The sequence below is a fragment of the Clupea harengus genome, chromosome 3 (genome assembly GCF_900700415.2).
Source record: "Clupea harengus chromosome 3, Ch_v2.0.2, whole genome shotgun sequence".
In the NCBI taxonomy this organism is placed as follows: Eukaryota; Metazoa; Chordata; class Actinopteri; order Clupeiformes; family Clupeidae; genus Clupea; species Clupea harengus.
In genome coordinates this window covers 18,415,652-18,428,230 of record NC_045154.1, presented here as the reverse complement: position 1 = coordinate 18,428,230, position 12,579 = coordinate 18,415,652, and the positions used below count along the sequence as shown (strand labels likewise).

Below are 12,579 nucleotides of genomic sequence, written 5' to 3'. Positions count from 1 at the left end.
GAGCGTGTGTGTGTGTGTGCGTGTCAACCATGAGTGTGACCTCAGCGTGTGTGTGTGTGTGTGTGTGTCAGTCAGCCATGAGTGTGACCTGATCTGGCTTTCTCTCCCCACAGACTAAGCGGAGCTTCTCCGTTCCTGGGAGAGTCCAAACAGGAGACGCTGGCCAACATCTCAGCCATGAACTACGACTTTGACGAGGAGTTTTTTGGCAGCACCAGTGAACTGGCCAAGAGCTTCATCAAACAGCTGCTGGTCAAGGACACCAGGTGAGACCATAAACATCACACAGTGTCCTAGGCCCCCTGTGGCCTAACCTCTTTTGATGAAAGAGAGAAAGTACTGTCTGCATTTCAATATCTGAATAGATAAATAGACAGACAGTCTGTCTGTCTGTCTGTCTGTCTGTCTGTCTGTCTGTAAGCTGGACCGGCTCAGGCATGTGATGTGACTGAGACACCTACTCTTCCTCTGTTCATTAAGCACATAACACGGTCTGAAGTGTCTTACACACACACATAGTTCGAATTCTAGTGTGGGAACTCTTTGAACCTGAGACCTTAGGTGTTGTTCACACCTTTCTCTGTTTGTTGAGCTGCAAGAATTTTTTTTTAGTTTGTTTCAGTCTCTCCTAACTGGGTATGTTGTGTGTGTGTGTGTGTTTGCTTTGCAGAAAGAGGATGACCATTCAGGATGCTCTCAATCACCCCTGGATAAAGGTAAGTGCTGGGATGGTGCTGCACTCTGACGCATGCTGTTTGAGCCAGGTGTGGTTTGAGATACGTGGCGTCAGTCAGGGGGGCTGAAACTGAAAGTCGTGCTTGCAGACGTGAGAATTAGTCACACTGGATGTGTGTGGGCGTTCTGCATTAAACCCCAGAGGCAAAAAGATCACGAGAAAGATGTTTTACTCAATGTGAAAGTGTCACATTTAGCATTTATATCCAAAGCCAGCAGATAGAAATCAGAATCTAATTAGTGATTACGACTGACAGAGCCAGTCATTAGTAGCAGTGAAATGTAAGCTGCCAACGGATGGCTTTTAGACTTTTAGTGAGATCTTACATGACACATTCCACATTCTTACAATTTGCCTTCAAATGTGGAATGAGTGAAATATGAAGATTTGCAATGCAGTGAGTTGGAAGAGTAGACTTCCCTATTTGACATGAACTCACCCCTGGCGAGCAGCAGTGGGGGGACTAACTCTGGTTTGGCCTCACCTTCACGTTCACTGCATCCATAACGTGTTGCAGCAGTAAAGGGACTAACTCTGGTTTGACCTCATGTTCACTGCATCCATAACGTGTTTGGCACTGTATCATTTACACCGTGTGATGCCATCATTTAGACCGTCATCGCAAGCTACGAAGGAATGACTCATACTGCATGAGAGTGTGGATTCACGCAAGACGGACAAACTTTCCTGTTTGTGGAGAAAACTGGACAGACGAGTGGACACGAACTGACATCGGCTATAGTTGAGTCCCTGAAACCTGTGTGTCCAACTACTAATCCCACATGGACGTGTGTGTGTGTGTGTGTGTGTGTGTGTGTGTGTGTGTGTGTGTGTGTGTGTGTGTGTGTGTGTGTGTGTGTGTGTGTGTGTGTGTGCCTGCTTTTGGATCCACGTGTGCCTGCATCGTAACCCCACCCTCCTTCCGATACCCCGGATCTGATTGGCTGTTCCTCCATTCTATCCAAAAGTCCCACCAATGCGTGGCAGAGGAGAGTGCCACCCTGGGCGTGGCAGAGGAGAGTGCCACCCTGGGCGTGGCAGAGAAGAGTGCCACCCCGAGTGCCGCCCGGCGGAAGACGGAGGCGGAGCCTGAAGCCCCGCAGCTGAAGACGAAGCGGCTGAAGGAGTACTCCATCCAATCGCACTCCGGCGCGCCGCCCAACCACACCTACGCAGACGTGGAGCGCTTCGCCCGCGCGCTGGAGGACATCGCGGCGATGCAGGCGGGCGTGGCCGGCGTGCAGGCGCGGCGGGAGGCGCTGCAGGGGGACGTGGATGCGCTGCTCTCCGCCTACGGCCGGCGCGAGGCCTGGTTCCGCGAGGGCAGCGAGGGCGTGCGGCAGGAGCTGTCTCACGCACGCTACGAGCTGCGTAAGGCCGAGGCCACGCGGCGCGGGCTGCACCAGGACCTGCGCCTCACCGACGCCAGCCTCAGCAGCGTCGGACAGCGCTACCTGCAGCGCCAGGCGCATCTGAGCACGCTCAGGAAGGAGCTCACCTCCGAACTCAGCTGGCTGCAGGAGGTCATGAGCGGTCTCCATAGCGACGGCGGGGACGGCCGCGCGCCGTTCGACAGCGTCGTGAGCGAGGCGCTGAAGGCGCTGCTGAGTCAGGCCTGTGGGGCGGAGCTCTGCTCGGAGGTGGGGCCAGAGGCGGAGTCTGAGCTCACGGAGACAGAGTAAAGACTAGAGGCCAGATAGGATGGGACACACATGCAGACGTGCATCATGGCAATGTAAACATATGGGACACACATGCAGACGTGTATCATGGCAATGTAAACATATGGGACACACATGCAGACGTGCAGCATGGCAAGGTAAACACGCCCCTAGGACAGTCAAGCTCACTTCCTCCGGGAATCACACTCAATGGGAATGGATGTGGAATAGAATACTGTAGGTCATTAACATAGGTCGAAGGTCACAGGTCATCATTTGTAGGGCTTAATGTATTTGGGAATGATGCCACTATTCATTAGGTCATCTATATCAAAGACACAATATATTTAAAAAATTACAACTGTATTTTTATTTATCTTAATTTATCTGCATATCAAAAACACTTTAAGAAATAATTATAGCATTTTTGTTTTTAAACGCACTTTTGGACATGCTGATTTTTGTAATGATTAAAAAATGTTAATACCTTAAGGAAGGCTTTCTGAAATCTTTTGTACGTCAGCAGAGGTGAGACCAAAGCACTTTTTCGGTCAAAAACATAATTTAAATTATCTGCAACTGAAACAAAAGACTCCCTTCATCATGAAATTGTCTCTATTCCATTAGTATCCTTAGTTACGTAGGTTCCATTCCATTAGTATCCTTAGTCATGTAGTTTCCATTCAATTAGTATCCTTAGTTACGTAGGTTCCATTCCATTAGTATCCTTAGTTATGTAGGTTCCATTCCATTAGTATCCTTGGTTATGTACAGTAAGTTCCATTCCATTAGTATCATAAGTTGTGTAGGTTCCGATTTATTTGGATAACCCATTTTCTAGTCCAAACACTGAGAAATACAAATAGGCTTAGATATGGTGTTTGATGTGGGGGAAAGGTTATGGTAAGGTGTGTGTGTGTCTGTGTGCGTGCGTGTGTGTGTGTCCGTGTGTGTGTGAGTTTAAGGTTATGCATATAGGATCAGCATATGGTTTTATTTGACATTTATTTAATATTTTATTCTTCATGGATGATAATCTGTTTGTGTAGCATCTAACCTGACCTATCCCAATAAAGTGTTATCTCATTGGCAGGGTATACTGTATTGTGTTTTGTGGTGTTACACACTGACTGCAGTGTTTATGGTTTCACCAGTGTTTGAGCCGTGGCTTTCAAGTCCTGCTTTAATGGCACTTGTATTGCCGTAGACAGTCTAACATTTCTACTCCACATCAGAGAAGTCCCCTTAGCTTACCTTCCTGTGGTGGAGCTGTGTATGGAGTTGAACAGAAACACTTGCTGATTCACACACATGGCTATGAAAACCTTTTTCATTTGTGCATGATATTGCAGAATGCTTTCAGCATTTGAAGGCATTTTTTGAGACTTTTGTATTTCAAATGTATTTTTTTTGCCTTGACACTGATGTCATTGTATTACATTGTTTTCAAAGGGAAATAAAAACATATTTTCCAGTTCCTGTAACCCAAGCAATTCACTGATGACTGTTTCCTATGAAATGATGACCCTACATGTGATACAATGAAAGAACACTATCACCCCATCACCATTAGAGTACCACTGAGCTGATTGTGTGGTGGAATCTCTTCCTCTCAATCTTTCCACAGAAATGCTATAGTATCTACCTTTCTCATTCCTCATGCTCCATTAAAGACCTTCAGCTCTGAAAACAGAGGCATTCTTTGCAGCCAATATTTCATGATTACCCAATGTAATATTATATAATAAATGAATGTATGCACTTTGACATATAATAGCTCAATCAGTTCCTTAGCCAGTGTTTGTGATGAAATCAAGTTCACTTCCTCACTTCATGCACAATGTCTCACTCTCTCCTGTGTCTCACTCTCTCCTGTCTCACTCTATCCTGTGTCTCACTCTCTCCTGTGTCTCACTCTCTCCCGTGTCTCACTCTGTCCCGTGTCTCACTCTCTCCTGTGGCCTCCTGCAGCCTGAGAACCCCAGACAGGCCCTGGTGCGCAGGCAGTCCGTGGTCAACCTGGAGAACTTCAGACGGCTGTATGCCAGACGCAGGTGGAAGGTAATCTACAAATATCTAACATCTAATTAGACGTTAAATAAACATTACATTTAAAAAACCCTTATCCCTCTAACAGGCAGCAGTAGGAAAAGAGAGAGACAGAGGAAGAGAGAGACCGAGGAAGAGAGACCGAGGAAGAGAGAGACAGAGGAAGAGAGAGACAGATCAGGCTCTTGAGATGCATAACATAACATAGATACTTAGCAGATGGAGAGAGCAGTCACCCCACCCGACCTTCAGTCCAGGCCTACAGAGTACCAAACCTGCACCCTGACCGCAACGCCAAAGAGCCAAGCTCGTTGCTATGGCAACCAGAGTACATACTCAAGCATAGTGACGGCACTCCGTCACAGAGCACGCTACTGAGAGAGCATGTGACTCTGGTCCTCATGTGGTCTGGAGTAGGCCTGGGTCAATCAGCACCGATCCATTCAGCGTCAGATACTATCCCAGTTTAAATCAAGGGCACTTGCAGTTCATTATTTCCTGAAACCCACTGGAAGAAGGTCCTGGCACTAATCTTCTGCCGTCTTCTCCCTGTGTTGTGTACAGTTGTCTTTCAGGATCGTGGCTCTCTGTAATCACCTGACTCGGATGATGAGGAAGAGTCAGCCCAAACAGAAGGTTGGTACCACAGCTCTCCTCCTTGTCTGTCTGTCTGTCTGTCTGTCTGTCTGTGTCTGTCTGTCTGTCTGTCCGTCTGTCTGTCAATCAATCAATCAGTCAATCAAACATGTAAACAATCTGTTATTTGGAATTTTCTCATAAAGGATTCCTTGTAGAACTCAGCAAATTCAATAACTCTTCAGTACATCAGGAGTTCAGTGCAGTACTTGGTCTTGGGGCTTTTCTGAAGGAACAAACTGAAGAATCTTTGTGTGCAGCACAAACACAAACCAGTCAGAGAACCATGTCATTGGATCAGTCTTGACCTGATTAAGATCACTGAAGTCTTTGGAAATCCTGCCTGACAGCTGATCGCTACACAGTTGAGTTCAGTTCGCTGTTACAGTGGAGATGAGCAGTCATCTAGAAAGTTTCCTTGGCGTGTCTGTTGTTTTACACCCCTCTCTCCTTCTACACCCTCTCTCCTTCTACACCCCTCTCTCAAAGTCAAAAGTCAAAGTAGCTTTATTGTCAATTACTTTGCATGTTAAGACATACAAAGGAATCGAAAAAAACGTTTCCCACTCTCCCTCGGTGAAACATATAAGTGCACACGCACAACAACAGATAAGACAAGACATATAGATATACATATAGTTATAAACATTCAGATACATGTACAGCAGCATAAGTTTACTTTAAAGTGAGGTTATGGTAGTGCAAAAAAAGGCAGCAAAAAGACATCCTGTGAGATGTATTTGTTACATTGGCAGTGCAAGTATAACAGTAAGTGGTAAAGTGATAAAAGTGCAAGGGACAGTTTTGTTGCAGAGTCCTGAGTTATTGTAGGGGGGGGGGGGGGATTTCAGCCTCGTATCAGACTGACGGATATGGCTGGGGGGAGTGAGGGGAGAGAATTTAGCTTCCTGACAGCTTGGTGTATAAAGCTATTTCTGAGTCTGGTGGTGCAGCAACGGAGGCTCCTATACATTCCTCCAGAGGGTAGGAGGCTGAACAGACTGTGTGCGGGGTGGCTGGTGTCACTCGCAATCGAGGTAGCTTTCCGGGTGAGGCGGGTGGTGTATATGTCTTGCAGGGAAGGGAGTGGGAGTGGGGCACCAATGATCTTACCAGCTGTGTTCACTATGCGTTGCTCCTTCTCCACCCCTCTCTCCTACACCCCTCTCTCCTCTCTCCACCCCTCTCTCCTTCTCCACCACTCTCTCCTTCTACACTCCTCTCTCCTTAACCCCTCTCCTTCTTCACCCCTCTCTCCACTCCTCTCTCCTTCTACACCCCTCTCTCCTCTCTCCACCCCTCTCTCCTTCTCACCACTCTCTCCTTCTACACTCCTCTCTCCTTAACCCCTCTCCTTTCACACCCCTCTCTCCACTCCTCTCTCCTTCTACACCCCTCTCTCCTTTCACACCCCTCTCTCCTTCTACACCCCTCTCTCCACCCCTCTCTCCTTCACACTCCTCTCTCCTTCTCCACCCCTCTCTCTTCTCCACCCCTCTCTCCTTCTACACCCCTCCCTCCTTATACACCCCTCTCTTTACCCCTCTCTCCTTCACACCCCTCTCTCCAACACCCCTCTCTCCTCTACACCCCTCTCTCCTTTCACACCCCTCTCTCCTTCTACACCCCTCTCTCCACCCCTCTCTCCTTCACACTCCTCTCTCCTTCTCCACCCCTCTCTCCTTCTCCACCCCTCTCTCCTTCTACACCCCTCCCTCCTTATACACCCCTCTCTTTACCCCTCTCTCCTTCACACCCCTCTCTCCAACACCCCTCTCTCCTTCTCCACCCCTCTCTCCTTCTACACCCCTCCCTCCTTATACACCCCTCTCTTTACCCCTCTCTCCTTCACACCCCTCTCTCCAACACCCTCTCTCCTTCACTCCTCTCTCCTTCACTCCTCTCTCCACCTCTCTCTCCTTCTCCACCCCTCTCTCCTTCTACACCCCTCTCTCCTACACCCCTCTCTCCTTCTACACCCCTCTCTCCTTTACCCCTCTCTTCTTTCACACTCCTCTCTCCACCCCTCTCTCTTTCTACACCCCTCTCTCCTTCTCCACCCCTCTCTCCTTCACTCATCTCTCCTTCTCCACCCCTCTCTCCACCCCTCTCTCCACCCCTCTCTCCTTCTACATCCCTCTCCTTCTCCACCCCTCTCTCCACCCTCTCTCCTTCTCCACCCCTCTCTTCTACACCCCTCTCTCCTTCTCCACCCCTCTCCTTCTCCCCCTCTCTCCTTCTCCCCCTCTCTCCTTCTACACCTCTCTCTCCTTTCACACTCCTTTCACACTCCTCTCTCCACCCCTCTCTCCTTCTCCACCTCTCTCTCCTTTCACACCTCTCTCTCCTTCTCCACCCCTCTCTCCTACAACCCTCTCTCCTACACACCCCTCTCTCCATCTCCACCCCTCTCTCCTTCTACACCCCTCTCTCTACCCCTCTCTCCTACACCCCTCTCTCCTTCTCCCCCTCTCTCCTTCTCCACCTCTCTCTCCTTTCACACCTCTCTCTCCTTCTCCACCTCTCTCTCCTTCTCCACCCCTCTCTCCTTCTACACGCCTCTCTCCTTACGCAGGTAAATCGTGTGCCTGGTCAGGTCCAGCACCTGTTATCATCATTTCATTTCATTGATATATCAGATCAGTTCTGGACCCAAACATAACATCGCATTTAAAAAAGGACAATACAATGGAATCTCCCTAAAACCCTTGTGAGCTTTCAAGGCTGCGAGATCTTGCTTGAATGTAGAATTATGTATTAATTTACAGCTTTAATCCTATTAACATAAACCATAGAGGGAACAAAACACCATAGACATGACCATAGAGGGAACAAAACACCATAGACATAACCATAGAGGGAATTAAACACCATAGACATAACCATGGAGTGAACAAAACACAACCCTGCAGCTCTTTGAAGTGGTTAAGTGAAAAGTCATGTGACGTGTCATGTGACCGTGTGTTTGACAGGCAAGGCCTCTGCCTGGCATTGTGGAGCGCACGGTGGCCATGTTTGAGAGAGACTGTGAGAGTGACCAGGAGGAGGACGGCGTGTTCAGGAAGCCCAGGACTCGCAAGAGGAGCAGCACCTCCTGAAACACCTCCTCAAGACTCCCAGTGCTACAAGACAGCCCCAGAGTATTTCAGCAAAACACACCTGAGCGTTTCAACCATTCCAGAGTTCTGAGGTTTACATGGCAACAGTGAAGAGCCTTGTGTGAACCGCTTAATGCTCCATACATCCATGCGCCCCACGTTTGAGTCCACACACATTATAAAGCCGTTTCATGGTGGCACAAGGCGATGTTTCAGGCATGTTTGTCAAATACATAAATACACATGACATACATAAAGTTTGCAATAGACAAACGGTTTGTTTGGAATAATGTTTAGTCCGCTTGAGAGATGTATTTTTTAAAGAGGTGCCTGTTTTGAGCTGAACATGTACTTTATGCTAGGAATCTGTGTGTATAATAAGCAGGTCTTAATAAGTGCCGAAAAATAATAAGTGCAGTCTGCTCTCTCAACAAGTGCCTTAACTCATGGTGTGTGTGTGTGCTGAGGCAGCTGAAGCTTCTTCTGTCACACACCCACTGTGTCGGGCTCAGCTAATACTTTGACTATGTTGGGTTGCATATAAATGTGATATTATGTTCTTTCCAGGCCATTCCTCACTCTTATATTCTTATTTGGATTGTGTATGGGCTTCTTAAAGCCTCCGCCTCTACATAAGAGAGTATTTTTGTACTTATATGAACTTCTATGCCTTGTGACTGAGAGTGCCAATGCTAATTTCAGACCAACCCCTCGCTGTTTCAGTTTGTTTCTTAACTAACCTCAGAGTATAAATGTAAAAAGTTATTAAGCACAGTTAGCTTTTTGAAGGGCGGGCAGACAATGTAATGAATATCTGAGGTAACATCTAACTAGCGTGGTTTACAACCCTTGTAAATATACTGATCCCTAACTCATTCCTGCAGTAGATGCCACCAGAATATAATTCATCTTTTGAAACTGTGTTTACCAGCTCTGTTAAATCGTTTATCACTGTAGCCTCAACACAGGAGTGGCATGAGTTACTCCCTCCACCTCTTCCTGGGAACCATTAAGGCTTGGTTAGAACGATTCCAAGAAATACATGGAACTACGTACATGCTCCTGTGACGAAATCCTCACATAAAGACGCTTGTGTCTTAAGGTCATACAAATGTGCATATTTACAGTAGGCATTTCATTGACATTTCCAAAGAACAATTCATTTTATTTATTTCATTTATTTTAGTTAATTTTTTTCATCTTTTATTTCCTCAAAGGCAATCGAAGGCCAATTACTTAAGCTGTGGAAACTCCCATTGGCTCCTCATGAGGTGGAGAGAGAACTCGTGTTGTCTTTGACTGAAATGAGTGTCAATCCCAGTTAGTGCCATGGTGTCACTCTTAGTGAGCGCTCCAGAGCAGGACTCGTGCTGTGTGTGTGTGTGTGCGTGTGTGTGTGAGGCTCGTGCTGTGTGAGCAGGTGTGTGTGAGGCTCGTGCTGTGTGAGCAGGTGGAGCTGCACACGGGCAGATGGGTGGAATTATATGTGAATGTGTTCATTTTTTTAATTGTCTAATATTGTTTACGTGTGTATCTGATGTGTGTGCATGCACACTTGTGAGTGTGTGTGTGTGTCTTTATGTGCCGGTTCTATGGACCGGAGAATGTCTCTTAGTCTCTATGTGTTGTTTACATTGTGCTTGGGCTATTTACCGTACTAACATCCCTTCATACTCTTCATTCTAATTCAAATGCAGCTCAACCTCACCATCTTCTGAGATGTCTGAGTTGCTCCGATGTCAGCCTACCGTTACCGTTTGTCTTACAGACGTGCTGACTGTTCAGAATGTGTTTAATGAGTTTGCCTTCTGTGTTTACTTCACTGTTCTATAAAATCCTTTTGTTTTGGACTAGATTTGGAAAAGTAATTGGAGAAAGAGAGAAATAAATATTTAATATATTTATGAATGTTGTTATTTGTCACTAAAAATGCACGGCTTATTCTTATAATGTACTCTTGATATGTCAGATTTCATTTTTTATTCATTCATTTAATTAGTTAGAGGATGATTACTGAACTATTCACTGTTACAAAATTCACTCATTGGAAGGGTGTAATAAAAGTTTTAAATAAAAATGTGTTTTTGTCCTGTGTTTACTGAACCACGTAATCATATTTATATATATATATTATATATGTACAGTATATATATATTATATGCCCCGAATGTGCTTGATTTGTTCATTTTGCTCCTGCAACATATGCAATCTATACATCTCTGTCAGTCAGTTTCATTCTCAGTCTCTTAATCATCTGCCTCAGTTCATCTCAGATACACACAAGTGTGCTAGTGTTTAAACCCATCTGTGTACAGTATGGGACTGGACAATGAAGGTGTGCTAGTGTTTAAAAGCCATCTGTGTACAGTATGGGACTGGACAATGAAGCAATCCTGACAAATATGGCTTATTCTACATGCGTCATGGTAACATAGCGCATCCCTGATGGAACTGGACACTGTGTGTGTGTGTGTGTGTGTGTGTGTGTAGACACTGTGGCTAATCGCTTCAAGTTGCCCTCTTTTGAGCAGGCTGGTTTGGGCCACTGTGAGCGGCCCGATGCAAGGGTTTCACAACAGCTAGTTTGTTTGGGCTCGCCTGAGCTGAAAATGATTGCGGGAAAACTGTAGCGGTCCTAAGTAAACACTTGGCTGTGAGAAAATGTAGGCCAGGCAACTTGGGAAGGACACCGGCGAGAAGAACTGGGCGACCGAAACCTTTGACTGAGTCTCTGAGCTCCAATGGGGCTTGGTGTGCCAGAGGATCCCCCCCAGCCAGCAGGCCTCCCACAGGGCACACGTTAAAGTAACACTATGCAACATTTGACACTTTTTGAGGTATGGTTTTATAGGCAACTAGTTTTTGTACCATCCTCAAATTCATTTTTATAGCATATGGTCATGTGAAGAACAGATAAACATGTGTGTCTTTCCACCTAGCCATCCAGGATACGTATGTCCTATGTAGTTCTGCGTTCCGGGCTGGAACACCCTGAAAAATGGAAGAAAAGAAGACACTGCCAGCTATACTGCCAAAAGATACCAGTTAGTGGCTGGCTTCCATCAGTGTCAACTGGGCTGATGGTGGTGTTTGCAAGGTTTTCACATGTCTTTTAGGTAGTTAGACTGCTAGTTTTGGAACAGAACTCCTTATTGCTGCTTTAAAATGTCTTCTGCACTCTGTGATGTTACAGACTTGAATTAATGGATTTTTGGGGGGAGTTGTTTAGGACAGGTTGAGGAGTCTCAACATTCTTGCACTGAATTGGTTGGCTGTGGTTGTCACTGGCCATTAAGGAAGCCAGACCTTTCACACACTTCCCTGAAAGTCGGAGCTGGTGAGAATGCGGACAGTTTCCTGACATTGTTTGGATGGGTAACTGTGTTATTCTGCGGGCAGTAGAGGACTTAACAACAACTTCGCCCCACTACATCATCAACCTCTAAGGTGATTTCTCAGTTAAACTTCACAGCCACACAGAGCGGTCCAATGTCTAACGCCTTACTGTTCTGGCAGACTGGTCCGTCGAGAAAGAGCTCTTGCCAACTGCGCCCAGCGATGTCTGGAGACCTTGTTCTGTTCTCAGCTGCGCGTCTTAAATATTCCTGTAATCCCCCCTGAGCCTGTGGTAAGCGGACTGTCAGCCGGCGGGCGGAAAGGGCCGCCATCTTCTCCAAACAATAACTAAGTTGCTGTTCGCTCTGCTCTAAGGTCAGCAGTGCCTCACGACACACAGTCTTCGCTGGCGTATCATTGAGGCGCTCAGAGAGAGTGCGACAAAAGCAGATCATATGTCCTTAACTACTTTTGTTACTCGCTTTTTTTAAATGCTTCAGCATTATGTAACCTGAAACTTGCCATGCCAAAAAAGCTTTTGAAGCTGAAATTGAGAGTGAATGCAGTGAATCATCATGGTTTATAGTGGAATGTAGGTTGAGTTCAGCGGCACCCAGTTTACCCTGGTGCATCTCTGTGACATTATACTGCTATAATATTATATGTCATGGTCGTATACTGTATATTACACAACATGATGTCATGGATGTTTCCTGCATCTACCCGTGCATGTGGTGGAAGTCCGTCAATGATTCTTGCCTAAATATGGGGATACGACACCAGCTTTCAGTGGGCTAATTAGTTCCTGGGGTATTATATACCCCCACGGTCTCCGCTAGGTTACGGGCATCAGAAGAGCTGGAGAAATATCTGGAGACATGGGTCATGCATGGCTGAATACCTCCCCACCACGCTGTGCATATCTCAGTGATTTATCACTGATATCAGATATGGGATTTGTTTCTGTGGTTTTATGACTGAAGGTCTATCTGTGTCTGTCTCTTGTGGCAGGAGAGGTCAAATGTTTGTGTGTGTGTGTGTGTGTGTGGCCAACGACTGTCTA

The 12,579-nt window shown here is 46.4% G+C and overlaps 1 protein-coding gene across 2 annotated transcripts in view; it reads left to right on the top strand.

The window, feature by feature from the left end:
* dapk2b (death-associated protein kinase 2b) overlaps nt 1-10,257 on the top strand; it is a 35,673-nt gene extending 25,416 nt beyond the window's left edge. The window contains exons 8-12 of one of the 2 annotated variants that reach the window (XM_012818723.3): nt 114-266; nt 671-716; nt 4,369-4,458; nt 5,011-5,082; nt 8,055-10,257. In XM_012818723.3, the coding sequence (XP_012674177.1) occupies nt 114-266; nt 671-716; nt 4,369-4,458; nt 5,011-5,082; nt 8,055-8,180 (487 nt within the window). In that variant the 3' untranslated portion in view covers nt 8,181-10,257. Of the gene's footprint in view, nt 1-113; nt 267-670; nt 717-1,704; nt 3,887-4,368; nt 4,459-5,010; nt 5,083-8,054 lie in introns of those variants that run through there. The other variant, XM_031564835.2, reaches the window with a different exon arrangement.
* Nucleotides 10,258-12,579: the final 2,322 nt, after the last annotated feature.